The 19,575-nt window shown below is 43.4% G+C and overlaps 1 protein-coding gene across 1 annotated transcript in view; it reads right to left on the bottom strand.

The window, feature by feature from the left end:
- CDH19 (cadherin 19) overlaps nucleotides 1-19,575 on the bottom strand; it is a 181,963-nt gene that overhangs the window by 47,517 nt on the left and 114,871 nt on the right. Inside the window, exon 9 of the mRNA XM_038746647.1 lies at nucleotides 6,765-6,886. Coding sequence (XP_038602575.1) covers nucleotides 6,765-6,886 — 122 coding nt within the window. The remainder of the gene's footprint in view (nucleotides 1-6,764; nucleotides 6,887-19,575) is intronic.

The raw sequence follows: 19,575 nt of genomic DNA on the forward strand, positions 1-19,575 counted from the left end.
GCCCAAAGTCACACAGCAACATGGCTCAGTGGAAAGAGCCTGGGCTTTGGAGTCAGAGGTCATGGGTTCAAGTCCCGACTCCGTGACTTGTCAGCTGTGTGACTTTGGGCAAGTCACTTCACTTCTCTGTGCCTCAGCTACCTCATCTGTAAAATGGGAATTAGGACTGTGAGCCCCCCTTGGGACAACCTGATCACCTTGTAACCTCCCCAGCGCTTAAAACAGTGCTTTGCACATAGTAAGAGCTTAATAAATGCCATTATTATTCTTCTAGACTGTGAGCCCGCCTTCTAGACTGTGAGCCCGCTGTTGGGTAGGGACCGTCTATATGTTGCCGACTTGTACTTCCCAAGCACTTAGTACAGTGCTCTGCACACAGTAAGTGCTCAATAAATACGATTGAATGAATGAATGACAATTGGCGGAGCTGGGATTTGAACCCATGACCTCTGACTCCCAAGCCCGGGCTCTTTCCACTGAGCCACACTAAGCACTTGGGAGAGTGCAATAAAATAGAATTAGCAAACAGATTCCCTGCCCATAATGAACTTATAGTCTAGAATACTGTACTAAGAACTTGGGAGAGTATATAACAGGGATAGTCCAATATTATAGAGTTATATACTGCAGTCTTTCCACAAATGCCTTGTCTACTTCTCATAGTCCTGGATTGGGCATGTCCTTATCCTCAGGATGGATAATGCTCAATATTGTTCCATCCATATATTTTCTCCTGGATAAAATATACTGCATTTACACAGATAATTGTCCTCAGAACAGACTTGTCTTAACCCAATGTTTTGAAGATGAAAACAAAGATTATATTTTGAGCCATAATATTACAAGCAATTATAACTGCACCTTAGGCTGAAGGAGGAGGAGCAGAAGGGGTAAAAGAGAAATCATAGCAGGGATTCTCAGGTGACCTCTTACCTTTCTCTTACTCTTCCACTCCCCTCACTGTCCTTTTTTTTGTCCTCTTTATTTTCTTTCGCCTCTTACTGTTGGGTAATTCTTATGTGACCTATGTAAAAGCACTACTCTTGCTATATGTATATATGTTTGTACATATTTATTACTCTATTTATTTTACTTGTACATATCTATTCTATTTATTTTATTTTGTTAGTATGTTTGGTTTTGTTCTCTGTCTCCCCCTTTTAGACTGTGAGCCCACTGTCGGTTGGGACTGTCTCTATATGTTGCCAATTTGTACTTCCCAAGTGCTTAGTACAGTGCTCTGCACATAGCAAGCGCTCAATAAATACGATTGATGATGATGATAATGTTACAAAAATTATACAAAACAGTGAAACAATTTTGCCGGTAAAATAACGTCCCCTATCTCATTAGAAGAGAATATTTATTGAACCAGAATAAATTTTCTCCAACAAACTTGGCTGATATCAAATAGCCTCCTTAATCTATTCCCCCCCAATCCAGTTATGTGGGAACATTCTGGAAATAGAAGTGTCCTATTCTCAAGCTCCATTCTGTAAGTAAGGTTGAGTTTAATACAGAAAATATTTAATAGAGATGTGTACCTCACATTTCACCGGTTTAAATTTAGGTCATATGCTCCTTAATCTCACCACTAATAGAGAACACAAATCCTCTACTGGTGAACAGAGTGACAGTGTGTAAGCACCGTTGGGCAGGCAATCGGAGGAACACGAAGGCCTTCATTTGTCACTGCACATTTTAATGTAGTGACTATCAGAGGACGTTTCTAAAAAGAAATCCCTCAACTAATTTGGCAAGAGTGCCTTCTTCAGCAGTGACTGCCTCCCCAAGATTCCTATAAACACAGAAAAACTATTGTTTGGAACTGATATAAATTGGTTCATTTATTACAAGACTTTTGTTCAGGCCCATTTAATCTCATTTCAACAAACAAAATTAATTCCATATAGAATGTAATAGTTCGTAGTCTTCATCATCATTATCCTGAGGAAAGTTTCCACATCCTCCAACCCATACTATTAAATATGGAAACTTCTTAGATTTCATCTGAAGAAATTAGTTTTTATGTAATTACCACTTTTCACCAGTTATGATTTACCCCCCATTTCAAGAGCACTAAGTGGTTTGCAAAGTAGTAGAAGACTTAATTCACCTCACTTAATTAATTTAGGAGTTTCCTTATATAAATTAGCTGATTTGGCCCAGATAATATTACTTGAAAGTTACAGAAATAGAGAGCACATTCAGGTTTCTTCATCAGTGAATTCCAATTTCACTCTTCAATTTCTTTGTTCTAAAGTTCTAATGTTCTAAATCCCATCTTGTGTATGGGAACTGCCTAAAATATTTCTGGTTGGATTACGGCCATCATGGATGCCCCTAATCTGATCTTCTTTCATTAAATTGAAGGGATTAATTTTCAGCACAGCTGTGAAATCTGATGAACACCATTCAACACAGGATGTAGTGAAAACAGCTTTATGGGCCAGTATTATCCTTTCCCATTTAAATAAATTCATTCATTTATTCAATCTTATTTATTGAGCACTTACTGTGTGCAGAGCACTGTACTAAGAGCTTGGGAAGTACAAGTTGGCAACATATAGAGACGGTCCCTACCCAACAGTGGGCTCACAGTCACATTGTAAATCAATCAATCAATCGTATTTATTGAGCGCTTACTGTGTGCAGAGCACTGTACTAAGCACTTGGGATGTACAAGTAGGCAACATATAGAGACGGTCCCTACCCAACAGTGGGCTCACGGTCACAGTCTAAATGTATGTAGTAGATCAATAGTGGGGGGAATTCTGATACAAAAAAAAAAATATAGACCTCAAATTGAAGGATCAAACTCATAAAAGGAGTTGTCTGGTGGAAATATTTTACTCACGTTATTACTTTTATTATAACCTGGGTCCTTAAAACGATGTCAGAGAAATCAATCAATCAATCAGTGATATTTATTGAGCACTTTGTGCACTGTTCTAAGATCTTGAGAGAGCACAAGAGAAATTATCGGACACATTCCCTGCCTAAATGTGATTGTTTCTGTACAAAGGGTATCTATTTGTGCAGAAGACTTGGCTTTAAAGTACTCAGTCACCTTGGCCCCCTCCTATCTCACCTTGCTACTCTCCTACTATAACCCAGTCTGCACACTTGTTCATTTAACGCTAACCTTCTCACTGTAAATCGATCTCATCTATCTCCCCTCCGACCTCTGGCCCACATCCTGCGTCTGGCCTGGGTTCCCTCCCTCCTCAAATCTGACTCTCCCCCACCTTCAAAGTTTTACTGAACGCACATCTCCTTCAAGAGGCTTCCCCTCACTAAGCCCTCTTCCTTTTCTTCTACTCCCTTCTGCGTCACCATGATTTACTCCTTTTATTCATCCCCCCCACCCCAGCCCCACAGCACTTATCATCATCATCATCAATCGTATTTATTGAGTGCTTACTGTGTGCAGAGCACTGTACTAAGCATTTGGGAAGTACAAGTTGGCAACATATAGAGACAGCCCCTACCCAACAGTGGGCTCACAGTCTAAGAGCGGGAGACAGAGAACAAAACCAAACATACTAACAAAATAAAATAAATAGAATAGATATGTACAAGTAAAATAAATACATAAATAAACAGAGTAACAAATATGTACAAACATATATACATATATACACTTATGCATATATTCATGATTTATTTATATTAATATCTGTTTCCCACTGCGGACTGTAAGTTCAAAGAAGCGTGGTTCAGTGGAAAGAACCCAGGCTTCGGAGCCAGAGGTCATGGGTTCTAATCCCAGCTCTGCCACATGTCTGCTGTGCGACATGTGGCCCCCTCCTTCCTCTCCCCCTCATCCCCCTCTCCATCCCCCCCATCTTACCTCCTTCCCTTCCCCACAGCACCTGTATATATGTATTTATGTTTGTACATATTTATTACTCTATTTATTTATTTATTTATTTATTTTACTTGTACATATCTAGTGCTCTGCACACAGTAAGCACTCAATAAATACGATTGATTGATTGATTGATCTAGTCTATTTATTTTATTTTGTTAATATGTTTGGTTTTGTTCTCTGTCTCCTCCTTCGAGACTGTGAGCCCACTGTTGGGTAGGGACTGTCTCTATATGTTGCCAACTTGTACTTCCCAAGTGCTTAGTACAGTGCTCTGCATACAGTAAGCACTCAATAAATATGATTGATTGATTGATTGACCTTGGGCAAGTCACTTAACTTCTCTGAGCCTCAGTTCCCTCATCTGTAAAATGGGGATTAAGACTGAAAGCCCCCTCTGGGACAACCTGATTGCCTTGTATCCCCCCAGCGCTTAGAGCAGTGCTTTGCACATAGTAAGCGCTTAACAAATGGCATTATTATTATTATTATTATTATTATTATTATTATTATTATTATAGCAGGCAGGGAAAGTGTCTGTTATTAAAATCAATCTCCTCCAGATAGCCTTGCCAGATCAGAGAAGCAGCGTGGCTCAGTGGAAAGAGCATGGGCTTTGGAATCAGAGGTCATGGGTTCTAATCCCAGCTCCTCCACTTGTCAGCAGTGTGCTCAGTACAGTGCTCTGCACCCAGTAAGTGCTCAATAAATACGATTGAATGAATGAATGTACTAATAACAATGGTAATTGCTAAGTGCTCCCTTTGTACTAAGCACTGTACTGAAGGCTGGCATAAATGCAAGTTAACCAGGAAGGATGCAATCTCCATCCCACATGGGGCTCACAGTCTAGAGGAGAGAGAGAACAGAAATTGAATTTCCATTTTACAAATGAGGAAATTGAGGCCCAGAGAAGTTAAGTGATTTTTTTCAAGATCACACATTCGGCAAGTAGGAAAGCTGGAATTAGAATCCAGATCCTCCGACTGCCACGCCTGTACTCTTTCCATGAGGCCACACTGCTTACCAATACCTAAAAGACAATGCAGTTTCCACATGTACTTTGATTTCTCCCAGAGAATATTTTTTCGTTGGTGCCTTTTTAGATAATGAGAAGAGAAGCAACGTGGCTCAGTGGAGAGAGCACGGGCTTGGGAGCCAGAGGTCATGAGTTCTAATCCCAGCTCTGCCACTTGTCAGCTGTGTGGCTTTGGGCAAGTCACTTCACTTCTCTGGGCCTCAGTTCCCTCACCTGTAAAATGGGGATTAAGACTGTGAGCCCCACGTTAGACAACCTGATCACCTTGTATCCCCCCCGCAGAGCTTAGAACAGTGCTTCGCACATAGTAAGTGCTTAACAAATGCCCTCATTATTATTATAGTAGTGGTGGATGGAGTCTCCTCATAGGCTAACGGATGAGCATCAGTCCTGAAATTTCAAGAGCAAGTACCAACACGAGGGTATTAATTATAGAGCCACCCACATGTGTTTATCTCTGCCAGTCAAGTGGAGTACAGCACGTCACGAAGAATAGGGAGGTAGGGATGCAGTATATTAAGAAATGCACATAGAGGTTGATGGTTTTTTTTTTATATACAGAAACCATTTCTAGCTGAAGTGCCATTAGCACGGAGTCCATACTGTACCCTAGCGCCTTGTCTCAACAGAAAGCTGCTTTTCATTCATTCAGTCATTCAATCATATTTTTAATAATAATAATAATAGCATTTATTAAGTGCTTACTATGTGTAAAGCACTGTTCTAAGTGCTGGGGAGGTTACAAGGTGATCAGGTTGTCCCACGTGGGGCTCACAGTCTTAGTCCCCATTTTACAGATGAGGTAACTGAGGCACAGAGAAGTGACTTGCCCAAAGTCACACGGCTGACAATTTCTGTGTGCAGAGCATTGTACTAAGTGCTTGAGAAGTACAAGTCAGCAACATATAGAGATGGCCCCTACCCAACAACGGGCTCACAGCTTTGGGAGCCATAGTGATTTTTGTCACCCATAATAGTCCCCTGTTTTCAAGATTCCTGCTGGGCCTGTTAGCTTCTGAACTGTCCCAAGCAGTTCTTCTGCTAGAAACCTATGCTACCTAATAATAATAATAATGGCATTTATTAAGCGCATACAATGTGCAAAGCACTGTTCTAAGTGCTGGGGAGGTTACAAGGTGATCAGGTCCCACATGGGGCTCACAGTCTTAATCCCCATTTTACAGATAAGGTAACTGAGGCACAGAGAAGTTAAGTGACTTGCCCAAAGTCTCACAGCTGACAAGTTGGTGGAGCTGGTATTTGAACTCATGACCTCTGGCTCCAAATCTGTGCTCTATCCACTGAGCCAAGCTGCTTCTCTATACCTACTATATATATATATATACACACTATACTATATATATATATACTATATATATATATATATATTTATATATATATCATACCTATACCATATACCAGCATAGCTGCAGCAGACAAAGCTGGTGAAATTGGAACCCAGGTTTCCTGGTTCCCAAAGCAAGAGCAATGCCCTTTCCATTTAATTAACAGTAGGAATATTACTAAAGCTACTAATAACAGTCGTAATAGACATGGTATTAGAGATACAGGTATTTAGTAATTTCAGGGTGATGTGCTTAGTCCTGGTGAGAAATTCAAGGACAATGATTGACTTGGCCCTGCCTTTTCTGTGGGCTTGTGATCTGAATAGTGTTTTTTTTTAAGTTAAATGAAATCCGATTCTCACAGTTCTGTGTTTTCAGTTCACTTCCTTGTGTGTGGAACGCTAAAGAAATAGATGCAACTTTTTGGAACCATAAAAGGCACAGAGTTTTTCACTGAAGAATAGCTAGTATTACTGAACTTCATTTCAGCAATGTTATATCTTCTTACCTGGTCAGCATTTGCATTTTCACACACGTACGTCTCATAGTATTGGGAAAATTCAGGGGCGTGGTCATTAACATCGAGAACACGAATGCGTACGGACACTTCAGAAACCTTCCAAGGGTTTTCTGCAAAGAAAGTAAGGGTGGAGAATGAGATACCCCAAAATGCAAAACTTCTACATTTACCAAAAATGAATCCACACAAAAAATAGAGAAGTCAATTGGGATAAAGAAATCCAGGTGCAGCTATTCCTAAATTGGATAATTATACTCCAAAAATTACACTTACATAAATAGTGCGATTCAGAACCAGTTGAGAAATTAGTGCCTTTAATAATAATAATACTCAACCATCAGAACCACAAACTTGGGCATGCGTTTTAGATGTCCTCCTTTCTGCTTGCCTACATATCTGACAGACTGTCACTCTCCCCATCTTCAACCCCTAATAATAGTAATTAATTGTGATATTTGTTAAGCACTTACTATGTGCCAGGTACTGTACTAAGAGCTGGGGTGGATACAAGCAAATCAGGTTAGACACAGTCCCTGCCCCACGTGGGGCTCACAGTCACAATCCCCATTTTACAGATGAGATAACTGAGGCCCAGAGAGAGGAAGTGACCTGCCCAAGGCCACAAAGCAGACAAGTGGCATAGCCCAGGCCCCTGCTCTATTATCTGTTCACCTTATAGAAATTATATTTCATTCAGGAAGCATTTCCTGAATAAACTCTTACTCTCTGCCTCATTTTCCCTCCTTCTGCCCCTTTTATGCTCTTAGTCCATACAGCCTAAGGACTTAAATACTAATGACATCCTGACCCCTAAAGCAGGTCCACATCCTAATATATTCAGTGGCTTCCTTTACCTGTAATTTATTTTAATGTCCCCTGAAGGGCTAGTGTCTACCACCAGCTGTTACATACACTTCCAAATTCTTAGTACAGTGCTCTGTGCAAAGTGAGTACTTGATAACTACCACTGATTGAATCGCTAATGGAAAGGCTGTTAGTACTCTGTGGCCATTATCACTTGAGGTTGCCCAACTGGAGAGTACCATGTTCAATTAGCAGAATATTTGTTATAATCAGTGAAATGAATGAATGATCTGGATTTCACTCCGGGGGTACAATGAGGGCATTGACCTGGACAACAGGCCAGGCTCACATTAAACAATATTAATCAATTTTAATCAATTACTCCACTGACCCAGAGCAACTGCAGCTTGGCTGTCCAAGTGGCTGATGGGCTACTTGGCTATTTAGCCTGGGTAAAGCTTGACCAGGTGGAGCTTGGAGATATGGGTTGTAGTGGATTCCAGGGAATCTCAAGTCCATCCTGGTCTCCAGATTCTCTGTCCCAACACTACAACCCCCATATCTCCAAGAATCATTTGATCCAGGTTGGAATATTGATGCTGCCAGTGGATCCCATACCCAGGAGAGTCCTTTGACACCCTGTCTTTTGCCTGAACTACAGTCCCATCATAGAATGAAGTCAACTTGACAGTGTTAAGGAGTTGAAAACCTGCACCATGTCCATTGGCCAGCCCCTAGGGGTAATTGAAGCTAGTAAGATAATAATAATAATAATGGCATTTATTAAGCGCTTTCTTACCTCCTTCCCTTCCCCACAGCACCTGTATATATGTATATATGTTTGTACATATTTATTACTCTATTTATTTTACTTGTACCTATCTATTCTATTTATTTTATTTTGTTAGTATGTTTGGTTTTGTTCTCTGTCTCCCCCTTCTAGACTGTGAGCCCACTGTTGGGTAGAGACTGTCTCTATATGTTGCCAGCTTGTACTTCCCAAGCGCTTAGTACAGTGCTCTGCGCACAGTAAGCGCTCAATAAATACGATTGATTGATTGATTGATTGCAAAGCACTGTTCTAAGTGCTGGGGAGGTTACAAGGTGATCAGGTTGTCCCACGGGGGGCTCACAGTCTCAATCTCCATTTTACAGATGAGGTAACTGAGGCACAGAGAACTATAAGTGACTTGCCCAAAGTCACACGGCTGACAAGTGGCGGAGCCGGGATTTGAACCCATGACCTCTGACTCCAAAGCCCGGGCTTTTTCCACTGAGCCACGCTGCTTCTGTTCTGGACCTCCAAAAGTAATCCGGGTCTTGTCTGAGGCAGCCTACGTAGTGTTAGCTCCAAGCTTCATTTTCCGTAACTTGGAAATAAACATGTCTTAGAGAAAAAAGATCCATGTGTTTCTGCTTAACTCTGTTTCTGAACAAAAACAGTATTTATTTCCTATTTGCAAGCAAATTTGAAAATAACTAATACCAAAAACTTGGGTGAAAATGCCAACTCCAGTTGAATAAATCTATGCTTTCCTTACCAAACTCACTCTCCTAATGATTACACACAAATTTTTGAGCAAGCAGTGGTGTTGATTAAATAGTCTATAAAACCTTCTGAGAAATACTGCCCACATCCCTGGCACCTGACAAACAGCATGCCAGTTTAATTGGCCTACTTCCTGGAGAACAATTTCAGTCCACTGTGTATCAGGGACTGGAAGAATTGATAAAAGGGCACAGCTCATTTTTCTGAATGGTATGAATAATACAGTTTGCAATCCTGCTTGCAGGTGTAACTGGTATTTTGGAAATTCATTCAATTGTCTTGATTGAGTGCTTATTGTGTGCAGAGCACTGCACTAAATGCTTGGGAAGTACAAGTCGGCAACATATAGAGATGGTCCCTACCCAAAAATGCATTCACAGTCTAGAAGAATTTCCCACAGTGCTTCTCTGTATTCTCTTCAGCCTCTGGTATTTATGAACATTTCCCCATTGAGACACTAAATTGACAAAACATCTTCATTATTAACGCTGTGATCAATACTCCCAAGGCCAAAAGTTACTCTCTAGGAGAAGATGAGCAGTGATGTTCTACACTTCTCCTTATTTTGAGGCCTCTTGCACATGGAGATAAGTATTTTGAGATACTGTGAGTTATCCCTTCCTTTTTCCACCTTGTTGGTTTGAACCTGCACCAGAATTTCCACAATCTCTTCTAGAATTCAGGTTTCCCTCCAATAATGATAATAATAATAATAATAATAATAATAACAGTACTTGTTAATCACTTACTATGTGCCAAGTATTGTTCTAAGTGCTGGGGAAGAGACAATTTAAGCAGGTTTGACACAGTTCCTGTCCCACATGGGGCTCGCACTCTTAATCCCCATTTTACTGGAGAGGTAACTGACACCCAGAGAAGTTAAATGACTTTGCCAAGGTCACATAGTAGATATGTGGCAGAGCTAGGATTAGAAACCAGGGTCCTTCTGACTCCCAGGGCTATGCATTTTTTTACCATTTGGGTTAACTTTCATTGATTTATTTATGTGCTTACTATGTTCATTCATTCATTCAATCGTATTTATTGAGCACTTACTGTGTGCAGAGCACTGTACTAAGCGCTTGGGAAGTACAAGTTGGCAACATATAGAGATGGTCCCTAGCCAACAATGGGCTTACAGTCTAGAAGTCTACTATGTGCCAGGCACTGTAATGAACACTAAGGTAGACACAAGCTGATCAGGTTGGATAGAGTCCATGTCTCTCATGGGGCTCACAGTTTTCATTCCCATTTTACAGATGAGGTAACTGAGACACAGAGAAGGTAAGTGGCTTTCCAAAGGTCACAAAACAGACAAGTGGCAGAGCTGGGATTAGAACCCAGGTCCTTCTGACAACCAAGCCCATGTCCTTTCCCCTAGTCTGCTTTCCATCCCTCACCAAATCTAGTTCAAAGGCTGAAGATGGACACACTCCCCACAGGCATGATCTTCCTTTTCTTTTCAAATGGATCCTGCCCCAGCTTTCCCCTGGGGGATGTGCAGTTGTTTTAGCATCTAAAATATCTTCTCCATCAGCCTTCTCTCTGATCTCCCATCCTCGTGTCTCTCCCCACTTCAATCCATACTTCATGCTGCTGCCCGGATTCTGTTTGTCCAGAAACGCTCTGGGCATGTTACTCCCCTCCTCAAAAATCTCCAGTGGCTACCAATCAATCTGCACATCAGGCAGAAACTCCTCACCCTGGGCTTCAAGGCTGTCCGTCACCTCGCCCCCTCCTACCTCACCTCCCTTCTCTCCTTCTCCAGCCCAGCCCGCACCCTCCGCTCCTCTGCCGCTAATCTCCTCACCGTACCTCGTTCTCGCCTGTCCCGCCGTCGACCCCCGGCCCACGTCATCCCCCGGGCCTGGAATGCCCTCCCTCTGCCCACCTGCCAAGCTAGCTCTCTTCCTCCCTTCAAGGCCCTACTGAGAGCTCACCTCCTCCAGGAGGCCTTACCAGACTGAGCCCCTTCCTTCCTCTCCCCCTCGTCCCCCTCTCCATCCCCCCCCATCTTACCTCCTTCCCTTCACCACAGCACCTGTATATATGTATATATGTTTGTACATATTTATTACTCTATTTATTTATTTTACTTGTACATATCTATTCTATTTATTTTATTTTGTTAGTATGTTTGGTTTTGTTCTCTGTCTCCCCCTTTTAGAATGTGACCCCACTGTTGGGTAGGGACTGTCTCTTTATGTTGCCAACTTGTACTTCCCAAGTGCTTAGTACAGTGCTCTGCACACAGTAAGCGCTCAATAAATATGATTGATGGATTGATTCATTGATTCTCCAATGACCATCATGCCATCAGACTTTCATCTCCAGGTTGCATCCACTGATGTATGAACATTACCCTCAAATGGTAGGACTGATCTGACCACTAGCTGAGCTCCATCACCTTCATCATATCTCCCAGAACCCTGAAGATATTTCCTTTGTGTTCTGGGTGAGAATTAGCAGCATTGTTCTAGGTGAGACTTAGCAGCATCATTCTCCTTGACATAGAGAACACTCTGTGCTGGTCATATGGCCTGTTTAGTTTCTCAACAATGCCCTGTGTGAAGATCTTGGGTAACCCTTCCCACTTTTACAGATCAGTGCGTCTGCCCTACCAAGGAGAGTTCTCCACCACCAGTATATTCCTTTCCTTCTTGGAAAGACACAGACTTAGGCCCACTGCACCGCATGCTTTGCACTTCTCTGCTTGAGGACAGAATAGACTTCTAGTTCCTTACTAGAGAAGCAGCGTGGCTCAGTGGAAAGAGCCCAGGTTTTGGAGTCAGAGGTCATGGGTTCAAATCCCGGCTCTGCCAATTATCAGCTTTGTGACTTTGGGCAAGTCGCTTAACTTCTCTGTGCCTCAGTGACCTCATCTGAAAAATGGGGATTAAGACCGTGAGCCCCCCATGGAACAGCCTAGTCTGTGAGCCCGCTGTTGGGTAGGGACCGTCTCTATATGTTGCCAACTTGTACTTCCCAAGCACTTAGTACAGTGCTCTGCACACAGTAAGCACTCAATAAATGCGATTGAATGAATGAACAACCTGATCCCCCGCGCTTAGAATAGTGCTTTGCACATAGTAAGCACTTAATAAATGCCATTATTATTATTATTATTATTACTTCAACTGCTAGCAGTACAGAAAAGCTGCTGACCATGGTGACTTTCAACCAGGTTCTTTCCTGAGGAGCAAACCCTCCCCCTATCAGTCAATCAATCACATCTATTGAACCTCTAATGAATACAAAGTACAATTCTAAGTACAAGGAGCTTGTACTCTAGTGAGGTAAAATGTATCTGGGGTTGGAGGAAGAGAGGAAGAACTAGCAGGTTATAGCAGCTGGTAGAATGTCAGAGATGAAAGAAGCGAGGAGTCTAGGATGACCCAAAGGTTGGAGGTTTCCAGCACAAAGACTGGCGGCGTTAACAGGTGGGAGAATTAGGAAGAGGAGTTGGTTTTGGAGGGAAGATGAGAAGCTAAGATTTAGATATGTTGAATTTTGGGTGCTGATGACTTTCATTCACCTTGAAGTTCTCCTGCTTCAACCTTTCTAAATGTTCCAGAGCTAACAGCCCTACCCCTGGAGCTGCCCCAGGGATGTCATCAGCCTGTTCAAGTCTTGTTGACAAATTCAGTACTTAGAACAGTGCTTGGCACATAATAAGCACTTAACAAATAACATCAGTATTATTATTAAATCACCAAGCATCCCTCCTCCACACTACAGCTGACCTGTCTAATTACCTGGGGTGCCATTGACACACAGAGAGCATATGGAAAGGGAAAATCCATCACTGAACAGGGAAGGCCCAGATTTGGGCATCCTTTGAGACAACTCAAAAAATTGAGTATTGGGACCAGTTAAAGCCCTGCTTTCTTGGATGGCAGGAGGGGATGTGATGAAGGTGCCAGGGAAGCCATGAATTTCCTTCTCTTCTTTCTCCTCACCCTTTTATCCTGCCCTTTTCTTCCCTCAAACACATCGAGTCCCACTGCTGCTGCTGCCTTCAGCTGGGCACTTTCCTGGAGAATAACTTACAGACAGACTAGCCAAAAACCTGCAGGAGTCCACGATCAGGGTGCAATTTGCATAAAACAGGTTTAGGTTGGCTTACTAATTTTTCTGGGCATCTATCAATCAGTTCTACCCATCTCGATTTGAAGGGGTTGCCTCCCCTATGATTGTGTCACGTGACACAATCTGACAGCAGCCTGAAGCCCAGCCCCACGGGCTTGGCCCTGACAGAGAATCATCATCATCATCATCAATCGTATTTATTGAGCGCTTACTATGTGCAGAGCACTGTACTAAGCGCTTAGGAAGTACAAATTGGCAACATATAGAGACAGTCCCTACCCAACAGTGGGCTCACAGTCTAAAAGGGGGAGACAGAGAACAAAACCAAACATACTAACAAAATAAAATAAATAGAATAGATATGTACAAATAAATTAAATAAATAAATAAATAGAGTAAAAAGAATATGTACAAACATATATACATATATACAGGTGCCATGGGGAAGGGAGGGAGATAAGATGGGGGGATGGAGAGGAGGACGAGGGGGAGAGGAAGGAAGGGGCTCAGTCTGGGAAGGCCTCCTGGAGGAGGTGAGCTCTCAGCAGGGCCTTGAAGGGAGGAAGAGAGCTAGCTTGGAGGATGGGCAGAGGGAAGGCATTCCAGGCCCGGGGGATGACGTGGGCCGGGGGTCGATGGTGGGACAGGCGAGAGCGAGGTACGGTGAGGAGATCAGCGGTGGAGGAGCGGAGGGTGCGGACTGGGCTGTAGAAGGAGAGAAGGGAGGTGAGATAGGAGGGGGCGAGGTGATGGACAGCCTTGAAGCCCAGGGTGAGGAGTTTCTGCCTGATGTGCAGATTGATTGGTAGCCACTGGAGATTTTTGAGGAGGGGAGTGATATGCCCAGAGCGTTTCTGGACAAAGATAATCCGGGCAGCAGCATGAAGTATGGATTGAAGTGGAGAGAGACACGAGGATGGGAGATCAGAGAGAAGGCTGATGCAGTAGTCCAGATGGGATAGGATGAGAGCTTGAATGAGCAGGGTAGCGGTTGGGATGGAGAGGAAAGGGCGGATCTTGGCAATGTTGTGGAGCTGAGACCGGCAGGGAATCCTTTCCCCAGCTGTGCCAGTGGCAATGGTGATAGCTGAGGCAGCTCTCCGGGCCCTGCGGAGATAGCCCCCTGCTACAGTGGCCCAGACTGGAGTCCCCTCTGCCCCGCCACAGGGTTCAGCTCCAAGTTCACCCATACGTGCTTCAGTTCTGGAGGAAACGGCATGTGTACACATGTACCCCGTGAACAGTCCATTCCCTGCACAAGAGTCTATCTCGCCACCGATGTCTCGCCCGTGACCTGCCTTTAGCCTGGAGTGCTCTCCCTCCTCAAATCTGACATACACTTACTCTCTCCCCCTTCAAAGCCTTATTTAAGGCACATCACCTCCAAGAGGCCTTCCCTGTCTAAGCCCTCCTTTCTTCTTCTCCCTTTCCCTTCTGCATCATCATCATCATCATCAATCGTATTTATTGAGCGCTTACTGTGTGCAGAGCACTGTACTAAGCGCTTGGGAAGTACAAGTTGGCAACATATAGAGACAGTCCCTACCCAACAGTGGGCTCAAAGTCTAAAAGCATCCTTTCTCCCTTAAGGCACTTCACCTCCAAGAGGCCTTCCCTGACTAAGCCCTCCTTTTCTCTTCTCCCTCTCCCTTCTGCATCATCCTTTCTCCCTTCGCTCTTCTCCCATCCCAGCTACACAGCAATTATGTACATATCTGTACTTTATTCATTTTTATTGATATCTGTCTCCCCGCTTCTAGACTGTAAGCTTGTTGTGGGCAGGGAATGAGTCTGTTTATTTTTATATTGTACTCTACCAAAGGCTTAGTATAGTGCTCTGTATACAGTAAGCACTCAAAAAATACAGTTGAATGAATGAATGAATCTATTAAAATCTATTAATGAATCGGAGAAGCAGTGCGGCTCAGTGGAAAGAGCCCGGGCTTTGGAATCAGAGGTCATGGGTTCATATCCCAGCTCCGCCACTTGTCAGCTGTGTGACTTTGGGCAAGTCACTTAACTTCTGTGGGCCTCAGTTACCTCATCTGTAAAATGAGGATTAAGACTGTGAGCCCCACGTGGGACAACCTGATCACCTTGTAACCTCCCCAGCCTTAGAATAGTGCTTTGCATGTAGTAAGTGCTTAATAAATGTCATCATTAGTAGTAGTAGTAGTAGTAGTAGTAGTAGTAGTAGTAGTAGTAGTAGTACTAGTAGCCATTAAAAATCACTCATATAATGTACCATCTTAAAAGATTTTGCCTGAGAACCATGTAGTAGTGCAAACTCTTCCAATCTGTCATGCGGCTCCTTGCAGCTGTTGGCACCAGTAAAAAGGAAAGCAGCAATAACAGTGTCACTGGCAGTGAGAGTAGCAGTAGTGTTGCCAGTGGAATTTGCAGTGGAAACACCTACGACAGTGACCAGAGCAGTGGTAGTAACTGGCAATGGAAGTGGCAGTGCCAGTAGCAAAGGCAGTAATGGCAGCACTGCCAAGAGAAGAGGTAGTAGTGGTTCTAGTAATAGTGGCACCAGTGAGACCAGCTTTAGCCAAGCTTTATGGCTCAGTGGAAAGAGCCCGGGCTTTGGAGTCAGAGGTCAGGGGTTCAAATCCTGGCTCCGCCAATTGTCGGCTGTGTGACTTTGGGCAAGTCACTTCACTTCTCTGTGCCTCAGTTCCCTCATCTGTAAAATGGGGATTAGGACTGTGAGCCCCACGTGGGACAACCTGATCACCTTGTAACCCCCCAGTGCTTTGAACAGTGCTTTGCAAATAGTAAGCACCTAACAAATGCCATAATTATTATTACTATTATTGTTACCAACAATAGCGGTGACATCAGCAGCAGTGACACCAGCATTAGCAGTGACAATGACAGTAGCCATGCCAATGACTGAAGTAGTACTAATAGCAATGACAGTAACAGTAATTAGCAGTAGCGGTGGCTACAAAAGGGCAAAGGAAGCCCTGGAAAACTCATGCAGGTGCAGGAGAATGACAGGTTGTACATTTCTGTGTTTGTGTTTTAATGTGTGTGCATCTGTGTGTGGGTTGTTGTGTGTGTGTCAGCCTTGATCCCTTCTGTTTCTTCATCTTTTCCTCAACTCTCCCCCTACTTTTTCCCTTCTCTCCCTTTCCAACATTTCCTTCTCTTTCCTCCCTCTCACTCCCCACCTATTCTTTCCCTCTGTCATGGAGACCTTTTGGGCTTGGCTTTTGGAGATAACATTCTCCCCATTCTATTTTGCCTTCCCGCTAGCCACCAGGCTTTTCCAAGTTGATATGAATGTCAAACCCTACGTGATCAGCGACACCTCTCGAACCCATAAGTGTACTCTCCCTGCTCAAGGCATAGCAATCTGAACAATGTTTGCTATTAAACATGAAATTTGAGCTAGTAATTAAAACACCAAGTTCCCTCATGACGTTTCAGGAATAGGAATTAAGGGAAAAAAAAGACTGACTAATGTGATTTTTTTCAGGTGAAGTTTCGGAATGGAAGGTAATATGGGGGAACAACAGCGTTTAATCCCCACATGACCTGCTTCAGTTGAATGAATCACTTTAATGAAAGTCCAAGGCAGAAGCCCTCTTTTTTAGTGTCAGTTATTGGCGGGCTAATGAATAGCATTGGGGCTTTGAGAAACTGATGAGGCCCAGCTGAGCATTTAATCCTAACTCACTGACCTTGGGAAAGTCATTGAAGTGCCTCAGTTTCCTCAGCTTTAACCAAGCTAGTCTCCAAGGCGTGAGCAAACACTTGGTGAATATTCAACCGCAGGCACTAAATGATGAATGGACTGTCACAGCCGTGACTCATCACCGGCTGTGTTTCTGTTTCCAAGCTGAGATGCACAGATAAAATTATGTGGAGCGAAATTCACCTCTGCAGGTGGGTCCTCACCACTTCAACCTATGGATGGAAAAATGCATTTCTTCTAGGCCAAGTAAGGCCCGCAGAGAGGAATCGTGGATTCCTGGGTGGTACAAAGGATTAGGCCATAGAGGGGCAGGGTGTAATGGCAGGGACAGTGGAAAGGGAGGCATTATAGCCCACTGAAAAGTGTGCAGGTCTGAGAATAAAAAGACTCTACTGGCCACTGGCCTTCTCTTGTTGCCAACTTGTACTTCCCAAGTGCTTAGTACAGTGCTCTGCACACAGTAAGTGCTGAATAAATACAATTGATTGATTGATTCTCTCTGATAACAATTATAATAATGATAATAATGATTATTTGGGTATCTGTTAAGCACTTACTATGTGCCAAGCACTGTTCTAACCACTAGAGTAGATACAAGGTAATCAGGTTGTCCCACTTAGGGCTCACAGTCTTAATCTCCATTTTACAGATGAGATAACTGAAGAACAGATAAGCTAAGTGGCTTGCCCAAGGTCACACGCAGAGAAGTGGCAGAGCAGGGATTAGAGCCCACGTCCTCTGACTCAATCAATCAATCAATCATATTTATTGAGCGCTTACTGTGTGCAGAGCACTGTACTAAGCACTTGGGAAGTACAAGTTGGCAACATATAGAGACAGTCCCTACCCAACAGTGGGCTCACAGTCCCAAGCCCGTGCTCTTTCCACTAAGCTACACTGCTTCTTCGGCAAGCCAATTAAGCTTTCTGATCTGATAACATTATATCAATCCCAGATTCTAGCAAATGGAGCGCTTCCAATAAACAGAATGATTATCAAGGGGAGGGATGAGGATGGAGGTGGCTGCTGGGATGCAAGGTGGATCTCGCCACCACCTTAGGAATGTATGAATTTGCCTTGGGATGATCCTCTCTGCCTCAAACTTTCCTAAGGAGGTTTTCCAGAGCCCAACCCAAACATAAATCCTGCAAGTTTGCTGTTCAAAATTCCCGTTACCTCTCCAGGCTCTGGGGCTGGGATATTTGTCCTCATTTTCTGAAACAGATCAAAGGAAGCCAGGCCTCTTGCCCTTAAACTAGGTTCAGGAGAATGAGCCTCGGGCTACTCTAAAGTCTAAGGGACAAAAACAAGGTGGGCAGCGTGAAGATGACAGGCAAAAAATGACAACCTGCAGTGAAGAAAAGCAGAACAAATAAGGTTCAAAACTGCAATCAGAGTAAGTGAAGTATGTGGATGTGGAAGGAGAGTGAGGGAGGGACTGAACAAAGAGGAGTGTGGGGAAAATGAAGGAATTCAGAGGGTTACAGTAGCAGGATGGAGAAGCTTAGCGGGTGTGGGGAGAGTCACCTGAAAAGTGATCTTACATAGGTGGGAGTGTCAGTAGGGTGAGGAGTGCCTTTGGAAGTAGAGAAGCAACATGGCTTAGTGGATTGAGCTTGGGCCTGGGAGTCGAAAAGGCCCAGGTTCTAATTCTGGTCTACCATTTGTCTGCTGTGGAACCTTGGGCAAGTCACTTAACTTCTCTGTGCCTCAGTTTCCTCATCTGTAAAATGGGGATTAAAACTGTGAGCCCCATGTGGCAAATGGATGGTGTCCAACCTGGTTAGCTTTTATCTACCCCAGTACTCAGCTGTTGTTCCTCCATATTACGTAGATAGCCCTTAACAAATACCATAAAAAAAGGTAAGGCAGGACTGAGGGATGAGTATTATTAATGAGCCCAGATTTCCCTCACCCTGAAACTTCTGAGCTACAGCAAATACTCTAGGGATTCACAGAATGGAGTGCAAACTCCCTTCATGCCTTTTCTCATTCTTTTTTGAAAGAAGTAAGTGGAAACCTGCTTTGAAGAGAGACTCACTATCTGCTATGGAAAAACTTTTTTTTACCAACTACAAGGAGGCACAGACTACGTGATCTAATGTGCCTTTTTCTCTTCTCCTCTCCTGCATGTGACCTTCCAGACAGTGTGAGGAGGCATCAATCAATTACATTAATTGAGTGCTTATTGTAAGCAAAGCACTGGACTAGTACTTGGGAGAGTATAGTATAACAGAATTGGTAGATATGTTTCCCTGCCTACCAGGAGCTTACAGTCTAAAGGGAGAGACAGACATTCAGATGCATTACATTCAATCGTATTTATTGAGCGCTTACTGTGTGCAGATCACTGTACTAAGTGCTTGGGAAGTACAAGTCGGTAACATACAGAGACGGTCCCTACCCAAGAATGGGCATTACAAGTTCATACACGTGTGCTGCGGGTCTAAGGGTGGGGTGAATATCAAGTGATTAAAGGATACAGATCAAAACACATAGACTACCCAGAAGGGAGAGGAAGTAAGGCAAATGAGGGCTTAGCTGGGGAAGGTGTCTTGCAGGAGATTCAATTTTATAAGGCTTTGAAGGTGGGGAGAGTGGTAGTCTGTAGTATATGAAGAGAGGCAGTTTCAAGCCAGTGGACAAAGGGTTGG

This window comes from Tachyglossus aculeatus, chromosome 5 (genome assembly GCF_015852505.1).
Source record: "Tachyglossus aculeatus isolate mTacAcu1 chromosome 5, mTacAcu1.pri, whole genome shotgun sequence".
Classification (NCBI taxonomy): Eukaryota; Metazoa; Chordata; class Mammalia; order Monotremata; family Tachyglossidae; genus Tachyglossus; species Tachyglossus aculeatus.